Here is a 19,066-nt window from a genome sequence, read left to right as displayed (position 1 = left end):
GCAATTTAGAGTGTCCAATCAGCCTACCACACATGTTTTTGGAATATGGGACGAAACCGGAGTACCCGGAGAAAACCCACGCAGGCCCGGGGAGAACATACAAACTCCACACAGTTGGACCGACGTGGATTTGAACCCGAACCCCAGAGCTATGAGACCGAGGCACTAACAACCATTCATACAATGTACTATTATTATATTTTATATATATATATATATATATATATATATATATATATATATATATATATATATATATATATATATATATTCAGAGGTAAGTCTTAGCAGCTTTATAATAATAATAATAAATATTTTATCACCATGTGATCAGTGGCGTTAACATTAGTTACACTCAACTGCAAAAAGATCAGCGTTACAAATGCAGTATGCAGGAATTGGCCTTATCCACCGAAATGACAACAGAAGAGAGGAATGAATATGAGGTGGCGCATTTATTCCGAACCTTTGACAGGGAGGCACGTCTCTTAACCACGACGTTTACGACGAGGAAGCCAAGCACTTTTCTCGTGAATAATGGCGCCGCGTCGCTATCGACGGCGCCCATCTCGGTTTATGAGCGACACGCTCTGCCGATGAACGGAAGCGCTTAGCGCAGACAGATAATGCTGACAGGGGAGCTCTTCCAGCGCTCCCGTTTTATTTTTTTCTGGTATAGATTTGCTTAAGTGGAACCAGCAGTGTCGATCAATCGGACGCGAGAGTGAGAGGGGCGACTGTCACCCCACCATAGGTCACGTTGCTTCCTAGTGTCACATAGAAACATGCCACTGTTAGAGAGCAAAACTTAATGTGGTAAAAAGGCCCATTTTATATTTCTAAATCATTTTTTGAAATGCTGAGTGATAGACATCATTTTTTTTGGAACTGGTAAGGCTGCCATGACGTGATTTCGTTTTGCAGCAATTAGATTAGATTAGATAACTTTATTCAACCCGTATTCGGGAAATTTCACTGTCACGGTAGCAAGAGGGTGAGAATACAGACACAGAAAAAGACATTTTAGACATAAATAAATAGGTAATAAATAAGTTAATAAATAAATGTGTAAAAAAATAAGCATGTTGCTATATATATATATATATATATATATATATAGCAACATGCTTATTTATTTATATATTTATTTAAAGACATTTTAGACATAAATAAATACATAAATAAGCGTGTCACTGAACGATATATATATATATATATATATATATATATATATCGTTCAGTGACACGCTTATTTATGTATTTATTTATGTCTAAAATGTATTTTTCTGTGTCTGTATTCTGACCCTCTTGCTACTGTTATATACATATAGATGTCGCAAAAAAGTATATAAAAATAAAAAATATTTTTTTTTTAAAAATAGCAAATGATGATGCTTTAGACGTCAAATGCTATTTTTACAAAAATATTCATGAAGTGACACAAAAATGCCCATAAATTATCCAAAAGTGGCTCCAAATTAGCAGGAAGTGACCCAGAATCAACAGCAACCCACCAATTCAGGGTGTCCTCTGCCTAGTTCCCATAGTGAGCTGGGATAGGCTCAAGCACCCCCCGCCAGCGTTGTGAGGATAAGCAGTTCAGAAAATGAATAAGACTTGACATGCACGAAATTGCAAGGTAACAGACGAAAGGCCATAACGCAAGACAATGCGGCCCATATGGTCATTGATTTCAAAATCAAGAAAAGATAAACAGATAAAACGCTAAATAAAATTTATTTTCACGTCTATGAGTGGAATTCAAGAAAGAAAGAAAACGTACCTTGCATAAAATGTGAAAAACTCACTTACTTGTGCCTGCCATTGCTCATTCAGGGCGCCGCCATCTTACCTAGAGATGACAAACTAGACCGCTATGGACGCACTTCCTGGTTGTACTGCTCACATGACTTCCTTTTTGAATTTGTCTACATGCAGGCAACACCCTTTCAAAATGTGCAATCCAGTAGATTCATAAAGTATCTTAGAAATACCCCGTGCGATGATTTTTCTTAAGATTTTGCCTTCAACGTAACACATTTGTACTCCCTATTAAAACCATGAATATGGACGTGAAAATTGTGAATCAGGGGGCGTCTTATACTTGGGAAATTGTAAAATTCAACTAATATGTGAGAAAATACGGTAGGTGATGTGAAAGTTATATAGTGTTAAACTCAAGTTATATGTGAAATATCTCACATTAAAAAATAACATTTTTTTCAACTTGCAAGTTGAAATTGATCAAGGTGCGATATTGAACATTATTATTCTGCCGTGATAGCAATATTCTTCCACCAAGTGCATATATTACGCATTGGACAAGCAAATTGTCTGGATCGTTTAAAACGTAACCATCACGGAATCAATAATCGCCATGACGATATTGATTTGGAGTGTATTTATGATCCTGATGCAATCATCTGAAAATACATGATTTTGAACGCAGTGGCGGGCCTTCAGGGCCTTCAAGGCCTTCTCTGCTGGCCTAAGAAATATCTGAATCATATATTATATTTTGTCCATCAATGCTTATTAAATAATTCCAAATTGTCTGTTAGCTACCTTTCATTGCTTTCCCCCCTGGTTGCACTGCTTCCAGATGCGTGTTTTCATATTGAAGCATTTCAGCCATTATTAGTTGCCAGGGTCAGAAATCTGCTTCAAGGCCTTCACAATCAGTTCTGCAGGCTCTGCTGCATTAAACAAGCATCGATAAGACTTGCTTTAACTAATCAGATTTCGAGTTGGCAACACCACAATGCCTTGTCGCAGGCGTAGGGATACGTCATCGCTTTCACCAACTATGATTGGCTAGTGATTAGCCAGAGCTACCAAACTGTATCTGGAGCGTGCTGCACAAGCAAATATATTGTTGTGTTGATTTAAAGCCATTTTCAAGACGGACTATGCCAGAAATACGACAGGACAGGCTCGACTTTCAGCATTAGCTTCAATGGCGATAGAAAAGAAGGAAGAAAGAAAGGAGGATGGATATTGTGTACAGTTAAAAATGATTTTTGGTGAGTAAAATATGGCTATATTCCTAAATAATATTTCAATTGTGGGCCAAGTTCTGATATCTGAAAAGCTCCAGTGTTTGTATTTAAGCTCCAGTATTTGTATTTAATCACTAAATGCTGCTAGGACGTGGATTTTACCCCATTTTAGTGCATTTTTTGCCATTTCGCCATTGACGTCCATCACTGTCTTTTCCCGGGGAAATCACCCCCCTGGCCCGGTTGTAATGTCTGAAAAGCTCCAGTCTTTGTATTTAATCATTAAATGCTGCTAGGAAGTGGATTTAACCCCATTTTTGTGCATTGATGAATTGATTTTTTTATGTGTCGCTGCGTTAGATGGTTTTATAGCCATAAAATAGTTTTTGAGGGTTGGATTGATTCGTTGAAGGCACTACGAGAAAATGCACGGACCGCCGCCACTGGTTGAATGGATATCAGGGCTGGAAGTGTGTGATCAAATAGTGACGCGTTTCGTGTTGGAGGGGGGCGCAGTTAATGAACTTGATGATGGTGGGCGCGATGGTGACGTCACGCCTCTCTCACTTCACCTCTTCCGAACGAAAGAACGAAGCGTTTAGTTCTTTTCCAGTCTCCGCGTCCACGACGTCGACCCCATCGGATTTAACTCTTTCGACCACGTTTGGATCTCTATTAAGGAATGCAACTGTTTGGAGGACCCCCAGACAAAAGAGCGATGACGGACCGCTAAAGTTTACGCACCAGAAGAAGCGCAATTTCCTTTGAAAAAGTCCCCTTTTGGGAAAAAGAGGTCGTATTTCGGTACTCGAACTGCGTTCATACGCCCGCTTTATCCTCGTGGCTGATCGCGGTGACCCCCCGGGGAATGATTCGAGGGGGTCTCCATCGCCTTTGGTGCGACCCAGGACGCAGACCCCGAATGTCGAATTCCGCCTCAATGCCGGATCGCCACTTTTAAAAATCAAGGCAAGATGATTTTAGCGACTTTTACCCTCCTTTTGTCCCTTCCTGGTAAGTGTTTTTTTTTTTGTCTCGCCCGGTGTGGTTGTTCGAGCGCGCGCGTCATAGTGAGTAAGCTTGTTGCCGCGACTCCCAGACTTGGCGACCACCTCCAAGGGGGTCTTGGACTGCGTGAAGGCCAACGAGCAGTGCTTGAAGGAGGCCGGATGCAGCACCAAGTACCGGACCATGAGGCAGTGTGTGGCGGGCAGGCATAGCGTCAGTGGGGGCGCACTGACGGCCCCGGAGTCGCAGGGCGAATGCCGCAGCGCCATGGACGCCATCAAGCACAACCCGCTCAGCGGCTGCAGGTGCAAAAGAGGCATGAAGAAGGAGAAGAACTGCCTACGCATCTTCTGGAGCATTTATCAGAGTTTGCAAGGTACTCTTAATTCTCCACTGCACTTTAAATGTAGGGCGGCCCAGTGGAGACAGTGGTTAGTTCGTCGGGCTCACAACTCTGGGGTCCTGGGTTCAAGTCCAGGTCGGTTCACCTGCGTGGAGTTTGCATGTTCTCCTCAGGCCTGGGTCGGTGTCCTCCGGGTACTCTGGTTTGCTTCCACATTCCAAAAACATGCATGGTAGGCTGATTGTTGGCTCCAACACCCCTGGCGAGCCTAATGAGGATAAAGCGGTGCACAGAAAATTAGATGAAATGACACTTTAAAATGTACTGATTCAGGCACAAAGTTGAAAGTCAGGTCAGGCTCACGCAAAACAGACTAGAGTTTGAGTTTTGAGTCGGAAAACTGAAAAAATGTTTTTGGATAGACAGGTGTTAACCCTTCATACCATTTTTTGGGTGAGGCAATTCTGTAGTAGTATTATTATTACAGAATTAAAACACTACAAAGGTCACGTGAATGATAACAGTGGTTAAGACTTTATATTGGACTGGAAAACTAAATATTCATTCATTTATTAATTTTCTCAATCGCTTTATCCTCAAAAGGGTCGCGGGGGTGTTGGAGCCCATCCCAGCTGCCTCCAGGCACAAGGCAGGGAACACCCCACTACCCAATCGCAGGGCATGAGAAGACAAACGACCATTCACGCTTACACTCATACCTCGGGGCAATTTAGATTGTCCAACCAGTCTACCATCCATGTTTTTGATTAATATTCCACACATACATATAATGATTAATATTCCACACACATATAATGATTAATATTCCACACATACATATAATGATTAGTGCGCACATATATAATAATATCCCAGAATAACCCCAACAGAATGTGGGAGAAAACCAGAGTACCCAGAGAAAAGCCACGCAGGCCTGGGAATAACATGCAATCTCCACATAGGTGGACCGACCTGGATTTGAACCCAGGACCCAGAACTGTGAGGCCGATGCGCTAACCACTCACCCAGCGGGCCGCTCTAGTCTTATTATTTTAGTCTATTTCTATGAATTTAGTTGTGTGCGTTAGTTTTCATTACTACCAACCCCTCCAGTCCAAATAGTCTAAATTGCTGTCAATGGCACTCAATCAAGCACGTGGAAAACTGCCTGTATTATGTAATGATGACATCATGTCCCACCCAGGTAACGACCTACTGGAATATTCTCCATACGAGCCGGTTAACAGCCACCTTTCAGATGTCTTTCGTTTGGCTCCAATCATTGCAGGTAAGAACATTTTTGCCCATTACTGCAATTATCCTTTATTATACGCACCCAAAATTGCATTCAGCTGAATTTTCAGTGACTGATTTTGTTGCTAAAAATGAAATATTCAATTTTTATCCCCTTGGCCCGCGACCCATCATGTTTGTCGCGATTCGCCGCACTTGTTGTTGTCGTACATGTACCCGAATGGCGGATTGGAATGCTGTGTGGCGAGCTTATGGACGCTAAGCTTGTTTATCTTTCAGCAAAAAAACACACCAACAAAAGAGCTAATGACCATCTGTCGGCACCATTTGGGTGTGCATCTCATGCAGCTGTCAATCATTTAATTTCCGCAAAAACATGCAAACATCACCATATGAATCTATTTTTTCTCATATTGTGAGATGGTTAGTTCAGTTTCTGATGAATGCAAAATGTTATATTAATTGCTGCAATTCATTCAAAATATACGCTTGGTCTTGATGTAATGATGTTTTTGTGGACTATATTGGATTGCAATTGTCATATTGCATATTGCCTTCAAGGAGCTCATTTGAGGTAATGTGATAATAGGTTGAAATTTCTGGAAAACATTTTTGTGATGAGATATATTTGTATTTTCTAGTGACTAACCTGTGAAACAGACTCATAAATGTAAAGCTGAATTGGCTTCTATTGATTTTGATGTGCTCAATTGCAAAACAGAATACTTTTAAGCACACCCTTAGTGTTAGCCGATGAGTTAACGGCATTTAAAGGAGAGTTGTGGGGTCCCAGAATGTTATTTGTCGTTGTTTTTCTTCGTGCGGCGCCACAGTTAGAAAGAGTGCAGGAAAAGAAATGGAATTGGAAACAAATGGTTTGGGAGGTCAGCCGATAAGGAAGGAGGCCGGCCGGCCGGTCATGAATCAAAACAAGGACTGTTGGAACACCAAAGGAGAAAAGCCACTTGCAATTTTGCTCAAGCGCAACCTTGGCATGATAAGACCAGCCCAAGACAGCCAGCCAGCGAGCATTGTGATTGCTTAACTCATTCAGTGCCATTGGCAGTCATTGGCAACAAAATAATTTCAACTGGTATGATTGCAAATGAGTGATCATGTTTCAGTGTCATTGAGAGCAATAGTTGTCCAATCCAAAACGACCGTTCAATCGCTTACAGCCCTCCCAATCAAATTAGAATGGACGTATACCGCCGCCAATGGCAGCAAATTAGTTAAAAAAAAAGATTAGTGAGGGCCGTCAGGGCCTTCTCTGCTGGCCTAAGAAATATCTGAATCATATATTATATTTTGTCCATCAATACTTATTAAATAATTCCAAATTGTCTGTTAGTTTCCTTTCATTGCTTTTCCACCTGGTTGCACTGCTTCCAGATGTGTGTTTTCATATTGAAGCATTTAACCAATCACATTTCAGCCATTATTTGTTGCCAGGGTCAGAAATCTGCCTCAAAGCCTTCACAATCAGTTCTGCAGGCTCTGCTGCATTAAACAAGCGTTGATAAGACTGTTGCTTTAACCAATCAGATTTTGAGTTGGCAACACCACAATGCCTTGTCGCAGGCGTAGGGATACGTCATCGCTTTCACCAACTATGATTGGCTAGTGATAGAGTGGATTAGCCAGAGCTACCAAACTGTATCTGGAGCGAGCTGCACAAGCAAATATATTGTTGTGTTGATTTAAAGCCATTTGCAAGACGGACTTTTCAAGAAAAAAAAGCTGGACATCATTAAGAAAGGTCAGACAACTCCAAAGCAAGCAAATCTGTCACAACCGGAAACGGACATTTTCAGCACTAAATCGAATAAAAACAAACGACAGGACAGGCTTGACTTTCAGCATTAGCTTCGATGGCGATAGAAAAGAAGGAAGAAAGAAAGGAGGATAGATATTGTGTACAGTTAAAAAGGATTTTTGGTGACTAAAATATGGCTATATTCCTAAATAATATTGCAATTGTATGAGGTTATTATTGATATTTTTTATGTGTCGCAGCTGTAGCTGCAGTAGAGGTTTTATAGCCATAAAATAGTTTTGAGGGTTGGATTGATTCGCTGAAGGCGTCGCTAGAAAATGCACGGACCACCGCTGATATCTATATTCTCGTGCCTGAAGGCAGCTGGGATAGGCTCCAGCATCCCCCTGCGACCCTAGTTAGGATAAAGCAATTCAGAAAATGAAATGAAAGAATGAAATGAAAAATAAGTTTAAACGTACATACAGGGTTTAAATAGACAGACATGAGCTGATGAGAAAATCAGAAACACCTAGGTCACATGAAAGCTAGCAAGCAGGAACTATAACAGGGGTACGGAAATGACAGGTGAACACACTGGGCAATCACAAAGACAGGTTACACAGGGGGGGGAAAACAACAAAACCTGATCAACCCAATAATTCATATTTTCGTGCAATAGATTTCTTACTTTAAAAAAATGATTATAATTTCTGTCTCAATGTACACTAGGTATGAGTGTGAGCGTGAATGGTTGTCCGTCCGCGACCCTTGTGAGGATAAGCGGTTCAGAAAACGAATGAAGGAATTGGACAAGAATATACATCAATAGCATGAAATGTGATGATTTACTGCTCTTTTTGTCCGGCCGTCGTGAAATAGGGTCAGCAAAAGAAAGCAGCCCCCAGGTGGATGTTAGGTCAGGGTCAGAGGTCTTCTTCCCAGGTCAGGCACCGCGGTGGGATTGCTCAAGGGCGGAAATGAGAGATTCACCTTTTGTCTTTCCCTGACAGATGAAATCCTAGACATGAGAATCAAACTCAATGACATCATTGTTACTTATGTTCAGGATGGATTTGGATCAAGGCTGTCAAAACTAGTTGAGAACATTAAAACATTCATTCTGAATATCTAAAAAAAACATGTACAGTAGTACCTCGAGATACGAGCTTAATTCGTTCCGGGACTGAGCTCGTATGTCGATTTACTTGTAACTCAAATGAACGTTTCCCATAGAAATGAACTCAAAACAAATTAATCCGTTCCAACCCTCGGAAAAAAACACCAAAAACAGGATATTGGATTGGAAAAACATTTTTATTTGTTTTAATTCACCATCAATTAATAGTACTAAAATGTGTTTAATAGTACTAAAATTAGACAGATTTTTTTGCATGGCAACACGCTCGTAACATAACATAAACAAATTTAAATGAACTTGGATTACGATGCAGACACTCAAAAATAAGTTTAATCTAACCTTACACTAAACTTAATTCTAATTTCTCGTCACACTTATCACCGACTGAGTAATTACATATTCGTACAAAAATATTGTTTCCTGTCCAAAAAAGCTTTCAATGACATTCCTTGCTCCTCTTTTAGTGTTTTATTTTGACAATTTATTTTGACCGGGAAGGCCAAATGAACAAATTTTTAGGGCCGTCATTGGCAATGAAAGATGACCATTCACAGCCAGTCATCTTATTTAAACAAGCACATATTGGATGTTTGTCCTTGTCAATGGCAGGAAATTAGTTAATTTTGGGTCACTTCTTTGTTTATTTTAGGGTTCTGCCAAATCACTAACTGTACGTTTTGGATGCATTAGGACAGGGGTGGCGAAAACGTGGCTCTCGAGCCGCATGCGGCTCTTTGCTTCTTATCATATTTTGTATATACTGTGGATCTTTGCCTTGTTTCATGTTTCTCTCATTTTTATTCTCTCTTAAAACACACTCAAATTCATCAGGGCTCATTAAAAACAAATAATAAATTATAATTTAAAAATAATTTGGTAGATTGGATTTTTTATGATGTTTACGACGTAAGGTGTGGGTCGTTTGACTCTCACAGTTTAAAATTTTGTTGATCTTTGTGTCTTAACTAATTTCCTACATGGTCACTTTCTGTTGGTTTTGCGGCAAATTGAGTTTTTTTGTCCAAAATAATGACACCCTTAATACAGTAGAGATTTTTTTTGTTTTGCAGGTCGAAGTTGAATATCAGGAGTGAATGTTTTTGTAGGGAGTTGAATGTCCCATTAAAAATATATGGGGAAGTTTTTGTCCATTTTTGACAAAACCATACATTATAAAACTGATCAATTTTGCGGCAATTTATTTGGTAATTTTGTTTTCATGTGTGAAATGGCCAAAATTGTAGAATAAGTAGCATTTATAAAATGTAATTGAATGGAGTTGAATGTCCCATTAAAAATATATGGGGAAGTTTTTGTCCATTTTTGACAAAACCATACATAATAAAACTGATCAATTTTGCGACAATTTATTTGGTGACTTTGTTTTCATGTGTGAAATGGCCAAAATTGTAGAATAAGTAGCATTTATAAAATGGAGTTAAATGTCCCATTAAAAATATATGCGGAATTTTTTGTCAATTTTTGACAAAACCATACTTTCTAAAACTGATCAATTTTGCGCCAATTTATTTGGTGATTTGTTTGTGGGTGTGTGAAATGGCCAAAATTGTAGAATAAGTAGCATTTATAAAATTGAGTTAAATGTCCCATTAAAAATATATGGGGAAATTTTTGTCAATTTTTGACAAAACCATACATTATAAAACTGATCAATTTTGCGCCAATTTGGTGATTTTGTTTACAAGTGTGAAATGGCCAAAGTTGTAGAATAAGTAGCATTTATAAAATGTAAAATGTTGTGTTTTTTTGTCAAAAATAATGACCACCAATGGAACACATTTACATTTAAATTATTTTTATTTATTTATTTAGTATTAAAAATGGTAGATTTTTAGGGATTACATTGAAATTTTGTTGATATTTTTAATCTAGTGAGTACATAGTCATAGTTTGGAATGCGGGAAATCTATACATAAACTTGAATCTGTCACAAAAGATAAAACTAACCTCATTGCGAGTAGAAAAATGGGAACATTTTTTTTCGTCTGCGAGTCACGGCGACCTCGGGCTTCTCTGAATTCTTCATCGTTGACCTTTGTTTCTCAGCCGAGCCGGCGTCATCCAAGGAAAACAACTGCCTGAACGCCGCCAAGGCGTGCAACCTGAACGACACCTGCAAGAAATACCGCTCGGCCTACATCAACCCGTGCACCGGCAGGGTGTCTGCATCCGAGGTCTGCAACAAACGCAAATGCCACAAGGCTCTCAGGCACTTCTTTGACAAGGTAACGCAAACAAACGGATCGGCGGGCACCGTATTCAGGTCTTGGATAGAGATTTGTTTGGCAGGTTCCCACCAAATACAGTTATGGGATGCTGTTCTGCTCGTGTCCGGCCGGAGACGAGATGGCGTGTGCTGAACGCCGTCGCCAGACCATTGTGCCCGCTTGCTCCTACGAGGACAAGGACAAGAGCAACTGCTTGTCATTGCAAAAGGCCTGCAAGACCAATTACATCTGCAGGTGATTTCTAAGTTTCACGCTATGATAGGACACGTTTCATTTTTGAACATGACAAAGTTTGCCTTTTGACGACGTATAACGAGTTTTGAAGTTTTAAGGTAAAAGTTCCATGCTGTAATGCAGGGCCGCGTTAACGTCAACTCGATTTCATGTGGGCCGGACCATTTTAGATATAATATTTAGATTTTTTTTTTATAAAGGGATTAAAAGAACTGGATTAAAAGCCCTGAATATTCAGTTTTTTATAGATCTAAAACAATGTTTATTTTAGCTTTTTTTTCAATATATTTTTAGATTTTACAAAATGATTTTTGAACTAAAAACACAGAAAAAAATGATTAAAAAATTACAATTATTGATTTAAAAGGGGGAAAATCAGATAATTTAATATACATCTTATCTCTTCGTTTTAAAACATTCAATTTTTTATAGATCTAAAACAATGTTTATATTAGCTTTTTTTATATATTTTTAGATTTTACAAAATGATTTTTGAACTAAAATACAGAAAAAAAAGATTAAAAAATTACAGTTATTGATTTAAAAGGGGGAAAATCAGGAAATTTAATATACATCTATACTCTTCATTTTAAAATATTCAATTTTTTATAGATCTAAAACAATGTTTATTTTAGCTTTTTTTAAATATATTTTTAGATTTTACAAAATGATTTTTGAACTAAAAACACAGAAAAAAATGGATTAAAAAATTATAATTATTGATTTAAAAGGGGGGAAATCAGGAAATTTAATATACATCTATACTCTTCATTTTAATTTGATCCTAAAACAGAAAGTCGGCACTCATGATTTACTTTCCCGGGCCACACAAAATGATGCAGCGGGCCAGATTTGGCCCCCGGGCCGCCACTTTGACACGTGCTGTAATGCAACAAATGTCTCGTTTTCACGTGACAAGTTTTATGCTGTAATGCAACAAATTTAGAATTTTGAGGTGAAAAATTGTGTTCGGCGGGCGAGTGGTTAGTGCGTCGGGCTCGCAGTTCTGGGGTCGAGGGTTCCATCCCTGGTCGGTCCTCAATGAATGGCATTTGCATGTTCTTCCCAGGCTTGGGTGGGTTATCTCCGGGTACTCCGGTTTCCTCCCACATCCCAAAAACCTGCAGAGTAGGCTGGTTGAATACTCTAATTGCCCCTAGGTATGAGTTTGCCCTGCGATTGGCTGGCCCCGAATCAGTGGCTAGCCAATCGCAGGGTTCGCCTGGTGCCCGGTATTGAGCTGGGATATGCTCCAGCACCCCCACGAACCATATGAGGGTTAGAAGTTCAGAAAATGAATGATAAAAAAGTTGTGTTTTGACATACGCTTCACAATTTGCCAAACAGGTTTAACAATTTAACGTAAAAAAAATGTCATTATGTAATCTGATAGTATCGTTATTTTGACATGACAGGTTTTGTATTTAGAGCGACAAGTTTTACGTTTTAACATAACAAGTTTCACGTATTGACATTATCATATCACACTGTTTTGGTTTGTTTTAACGTGAGAATTTTTGCGTTTTGATAAAACAACTTTCACAATTCTATGAGGACTTTCAAGTTACAATCTGACAAGTTTTACACTGTAATACAATTAATTCCATGTTTTGATGTGACAGGTTTAACAATCTAAATCTGACTAGATGTGTTTTGATGTAACACGTTTCATGATAAGCTGACAAGTTTCCCGAACATAATGGTTTTGTGCCTCAACATTTCACATTAAATTTGAAACCTACTTTATTATAATGCGTAAGTTGTTTTTTTCCTGTTTTTACAATTCAGTTGACAGTTTCTTTTGTTTTTGAGCACTAGCTGGCCAAAGCCTTCACCATCACGTTGAAAAAGCTTTCACGTGTTTATTCAGATTGTCTATTTTAAGAGAGATAAGCACAGTTCTTAGAGTTAAAGCAGAACATTGGCCATGTTAATGGAAAGAAAATTGCTAGTTTGCTTCCAACTGATGACAGTCACATCAATTGAATGGAGACCGTTTTAAACCTTTCAAAAGCAAACGCTTCAAATTATACGGATGATGGAAATGAGCTTCTGACACACGTACCATTTCTCACTTTGTTTTTTAGTTTTCCTTGGGCACCCAAATTGGTGTTTTCAATACTAACAATCCAGTTTGGATCAATCTTAAGAATTAGGAACTGTATTTGCAGGTCTCGCCTGGCGGATTTCATCAGCAGCTGTCAACTGGAAGCTCGCTCAGTTTCTGGCTGTCTACGGGAGAATTACGCCGACTGCTTACTGGCGTACTCGGGCCTCATTGGTGGGTTCCGCTTTCTTTCGTTTTCACCGCCTCTACTCTTAAAAATCTTGAAAACTCATTCTGAGCGAGAAAATGCTTCCCCGCAAGGTGTTGCCGTGTCGTCACACAAGTGTTTGGCTCAGATAAGACGAGCGAAGGCGACGGCTTAGCAAACTAATTGATGAAGTTATTTTATTCATGAGCAAAAATAGCGCAAGGCAACAACAGTTTTTTTTTGCTTTGGAAATTTGATGGTATTGGATGAATGTTTCACTTTCGTTTGAATTAACGGTCATGTTCCCTATGATGATATTAAGGGGAAAAAAAGTACAAAGTGCTTATCCTATGTAATTTTAAAAGAATAATAAGTATTAACTGTTGCTCATCCATAACATTTAGTAACTAAACTAGTTTCACAGATCCTTCCTCCCATCAGCTGTCAGGCTCTTTAACAAAACAAATGGCTGAATGTTAAGACCAACCGTATGTATACATGTACATCTATGTGTATGTATGTATATGTAATTGTATATTTATATGTATGTATATGTATATATATGTATGTATATATATATATATATATATATATATATATATATATACATACATACATATATATACATATACATGTATGTATATGTATATATATGTATGTATATATATATATATATATATATATATATATATATATACATACATACATATATATACATATACATACATATAAATATACTATATATATATAGACGCAAATAAGTACATTTAAATATACATATACATACATACACATAGATGTACATGTATACATATGGTTGGTCTTAACATTCAGCCATTTGTTTTTTTAAAGAGCCTGACAGCTGATGGGAGGAAGGATCTGTGAAACTAGTTTAGTTACTAAATGTTATGGATGAGCAACAGTTGATAATTTTTTTTTAAATGACAGGTAGGATAAGCACTTTGTACTTTCCCCCCTTAATATCATATATATATATATATATATATATATATATATATTTCAGCAACACGCTTATTTATTTATATATTTATTTATTAACTTATTTATTACCTATCTATTTATGTCTAAAATGTCTTTTCCTGTGTCTGCATTCTCACCCTCTTGCTACTGTGACAATGAAATTTCCCGAATACGGGATGAATAACGTTATCGAATCTAATCTTATAATCCAAAATTAACATCAATCAGCTCAGATTTTTTAACTAAACCTATGGACGCCACTTTCACACTCACAATGGGAAGAAACAATAAGAACTAAAAATAACACATAAAAAATCGATAAGAAACACAAAAGAAATAGGTGTCATTTTAAGGTTGGGTAAGCCACACAAAAAGGTAATAAAAAAAGAATATTGAGCTGAACGTTAAGCAACAAATGTCATTTTCAAAGTCAGTAATGAAAAATTAACAGTGTCAATTCTGTCAAAATAATCAATCTCAGAAGTCCCTTTACAGCACGTGTGACAAAGTGGCGGCCCGGGGGCCAAATCTGGCCCGCCGCATCATTTTGTGTGGCCCGGGAAAGTAAATCATGAGTGCCGACTTTCTGTTTTAGGATCAAATTAATATGAAGAGTATAGATGTATATTACATTTCCTGATTTTTCCCCTTTTAAATCAATAATTGTAATGTTTTAATCTATTTTTTCTGTGTTTTTAGTTCAAAAATCATTTTGTAAAATCTAAAAATATATATAAAAAAAGCTAAAATAAACATTGTTTTAGATCTATAAAAAACTGAATATTCAGGGCTTTTAATCCAGTTCTTTTAATCCATTTATTTAAAAAAAAATCTAAATATTATATCTAAAATGGTCTGGCCCACATGAAATCGAGTTGACGTTAACGCGGCCCGCGAACCAACCCGAGTCTGACACCCCTGCTTTACAGTATCAGCAACACACAAAATTAATCTAAATATAATTATATATAGGCTAAAATCAGACTAGGGCCAACAATGCAGGTCATAAAAACTTGCCGTAATACGTGCTTTGTGTTTAACGGTGCAGGTACGGTAATTACGCCCAACTACGAGCGCTCGCTCGGAATCAGCCCGTCACCGTGGTGCGACTGCAGCAGTAGCGGCAACGACAAACCTGAGTGCGACAAGTTCCTCAGCTTCTTCACCGACAACATATGCTTAAGTGAGTGCCTTATAACTCTGCCCCGTCTAAACCAGAATGACGCATTTTGTGCATTTGCTACCGCAGGGAACGCCATCCAAGCTTTCGGCAATGGCACCGACGTTGGCGCGTGGAAACCCCCCATCGAGCCTACGTTGGCACCGGCCAAAGACGAGGACAAACCGGACCTTAACGCCGACACGTCCTATCACATTTGTGAGACATTACAGGTAAGATAAGGCGGCCCGGCGAATGAGTGGTTAGCGCATCGGCTTTACAGTTCTGGGGTCCTGGGTTCAAATCCAAGTCGGTCCACCTGTGTGGAGTTTGCCTGTTCTCCCCGGTACTCGGACGTTTTGTCGAAAGACGTTTGGTCGACCGGACGTTTGGTCGACCGGACGTTTGGTCGACCGGACGTTTGGTCGACCGGATGTCCGGTCGACCAAACGTCCGTTCTACCAAATGTCCGTTCTACCAAACGTCCGTTCGACCAAACGCCCAGTCGACCAAACGTCCGTTCTACCAAACGTCCGGTCTACCAAACGTCCGGTCGACCAAACGTCCGGTCGACCAAACGTCCGGTCGACCAAACGTCCGGTCGACCAAACGTCCGGTCGACCAAACGTCCGGTCGACCAAACGTCCGGTCGACCAAATGTCCGGTCGACCAAACGTCCGGTCAACCAAACGTCCGGGGACCAAACGTCTTTCGACCAAACGTGCGGTCACGGTTCTCCTCGGGCCTGCGTGGCTTTCCTCCGGGTACTCCAGTTTCCTCCCACATTCCAAAAACATGTGTGGTAGACTGGTTGGACACTCTAAATTGCCCCTAGGTATGAGTGTGAGCATGAATGATTGTCTGTCTCCTCGCCTCGTGCACAAAGTCAGCTGGGATAGGCTCCAGCACCCCCCGCGACCCTTGTGAGGATAAAGCAGGTCAGAAAATGAATGAATGAATATACGGAGCTAAGACAATTTTGTTAATGGGAAACCTAAACGGCTTATTTTTACTTTTACTTTATTAATCGCAACATTTTTCCGCCTTCAGGCCCAAAAATTGACGTCCAACCGTACTGAGGATTCGATTCTATGCACGGTAAGAAAATCTTGTGTTTCTACTCCATCAAAACGTCTTCTCCATCCTATTAGGGGTCTCACATCTATAATCATTTTTGAGTGTCTGTACATGAATTTGAGTATTTACAGCGGTTATATTCATTTTTCACTCAGACGGGCGGCTCCAACGCCATCGCCAGAAGCTCGTCGCGGGAATCACCACGTGCGAGCGTGCCGCGGCTTCTCCTCGCTCTGAGCTTGGCACCGACATTCCAAATGGTCGGAGTCACCCTCTTGTAAAGACAACAAATCGACGAGTTGTGGGGACGCAAAACCTTTTTGAGGAAGTTCTCCTTTTAGATGTTTTAGCAGGCGCCCACGAGACGATCTATTTCAAATCTCTGCATACGCTTGCTGTGATTGGTCACGTCGATCCTAACTGGAATCGTTTAAACGAGAAAACAACGAGCGAAGTTTTGGGAGTGAAGGTTATCATTGACAAAGAGAGCCTCCTCCAAAAAACGACTTTGGACACTGGACATTTGTTGTTAAACCTTTGGGATCCAGGGACCACTGGAACGCAACCCTAACGGGAATTTAATCATATTTACGTAAATTTGCCGAACAATACCAAAATGATCGCCGGTCATGTATTGAATTCATTGACGAATCGGATACCTAAAAGTTGGCTCTGTAAAATGTCCAAAATGTTGATGTTTGAAAATCTTATTTTGGAAACAAAATATACAGTGGTACCTCGAGATATGAGATTTTTTATTGGCATGGCAACGCGCTTGTAACATAACAAACAAATTTAAATGAACTTGGATTACAATCCAGACACACAAAAATAAGTTTAATCTAACCTTACACTAAACTTAATTCTAATTTTGTTTTAAATTTTGATACCTTTCTTCTCCCGGGTTGGCTGTATTTGCCCCGCCTCCACCCTGACTTTCAGATGCAACCTATCGAGGGTTGTTTTCTTTTGTATTCCCTTCAAAATATTCCCGAAAATTATGCACACAAATGTCCTCACAATAAGATAACGCACAACTATTTGTCAACGAGAAGTAGTATATACGCCATTCGCACTGACTAACAGGAAAAAAACCACAGAAAAAATGTTTTGTCTCGTATCTCAAGCAAAATATTTGCTCAAAATTATACTCATATCTCAAATTACTCGTATGTCAGGGCACTCGTATGTCGAGGTACCACTGTACAAAGTTAATCTGTCTGTTTTAATAAGATTTACTGTTCAGAGACTGAAATCGTGACAATTTGAAGCTAAACTGGATCTTTTAACTCATTTACTGCCATAGGCATAACATTTTTTTGAACTACGAAGGCTGTCATTGAGGATCACATATCACTGCCATTGATGGAGATAGCACGCTGTGTGTTAGCAGCGACTGATTTATCGACGTTTAGCACAGTCAAGGACAACCAACATTGTCAATAAAAAACTTTTTGCAATTTTGGCGGAGGAAAAAAAATCCCACTTTTTGTGGGAATATCCCTTTAATGGGAAAAAACTTGAACTGCCTTATTGACCAAAAACAACGAACAATTAGAATTTCCCCCCTTCAAGTTCAGATATCTCTGTCACTGGCAGCCAATTGCCAGGTAATGAGTCAAAAAAGTAAAAACTACAGTTATTTAAGGTTGTATAATTTGACTCTTGAGTTGGTTAAAAGAAGAGTCAATAACAATATCTTGGTTACATTTTTGGTGACATAAGTTGGGGGATACAGTGGTACCTCTACATACGAGCAGCTCTACCTACGAGATGCTCGAGATACGATTAGCTCTAGATATGAGAAAATTTCGAGCAAATAATCAGCTCTAGATACGAAAAAAAATTGAGCAAATAATTAGCTCTAGATACGAGTAAATTTTGAGCAAATAATTAGCTCTAGATACGAGAAATTTCGAGCAAATAATTAGCTCTAGATACGAGAAAATTTCGAGCAAATAATTAGCTCTAGATACGAGAAAATTTCCAGCAAATAATTAGCTCTAGATACGAGAAGATTTCGAGCAAATAATTAGCTCTATATACGAGAAAATTTTGATCAAATAATTAGCTCTAGATACGAGAAAATTTCGAGCAAATAATTAGCTCTAGATACGAGAAAATTTCGAGCAAATAATTAGCTCTAGATACGAGAAAAATTTCAAGATGCGAGAAAGCCAGGTGGCCATGACATGAGAGGCTGTTTATCATTGTAGCGCACTGTCTTTTTTGCTGCATCTCTTTCGTGTATAACATATATCTACGCGCACTGGGTGGAGTGTTGCATTTTTTTCTGTGTTTTTTTTTCGTCACTCAACGCGAATGGCGTAGCGATCGCTAGTACGAGTATATATTACTTCTCATTGGCAAGTGGTCGTGCGTTATCCTATTGTGAGGACATTTGTATCAGGAGCGCCCCGTTTTGTCCCTACCGGACTGCCGTAGAGGCAGAGCAGCTGGAATCAATCTGTTGATGACTTCCTGAGTTAGTATTTAAACACCAATTAGTTCTATTATCACTGTCGGATCGTTCCTGCAAGCTCCTGCACAATTCCTGCATGTTCCTGGAGGTCACTGCGTGGATTCAGTAGCCATGCAGCCACGCTACCT

The 19,066-nt window shown here is 39.2% G+C and overlaps 1 protein-coding gene across 1 annotated transcript; it reads left to right on the top strand.

Annotated features, from left to right (window-relative positions):
* The first annotated feature begins 3,567 nt into the window (after positions 1-3,567).
* gfra1b (gdnf family receptor alpha 1b) lies at positions 3,568-17,066 on the top strand. Its single transcript, XM_077625653.1, has 10 exons — positions 3,568-4,013; positions 4,099-4,383; positions 5,555-5,638; positions 10,569-10,747; positions 10,812-10,984; positions 13,156-13,265; positions 15,269-15,403; positions 15,470-15,612; positions 16,430-16,477; positions 16,612-17,066. The coding sequence occupies exons 1-10, from the start codon at positions 3,974-3,976 to the stop codon at positions 16,735-16,737; spliced, it is 1,323 nt and encodes a 440-aa protein (XP_077481779.1). The 5' UTR covers positions 3,568-3,973; the 3' UTR covers positions 16,738-17,066.
* Positions 17,067-19,066: the final 2,000 nt, after the last annotated feature.

This window comes from Stigmatopora argus, chromosome 18 (genome assembly GCF_051989625.1).
Source record: "Stigmatopora argus isolate UIUO_Sarg chromosome 18, RoL_Sarg_1.0, whole genome shotgun sequence".
Classification (NCBI taxonomy): Eukaryota; Metazoa; Chordata; class Actinopteri; order Syngnathiformes; family Syngnathidae; genus Stigmatopora; species Stigmatopora argus.
Note: the sequence above shows the minus strand (reverse complement) of the source record. Positions and strands in the feature narration are given on the sequence as shown.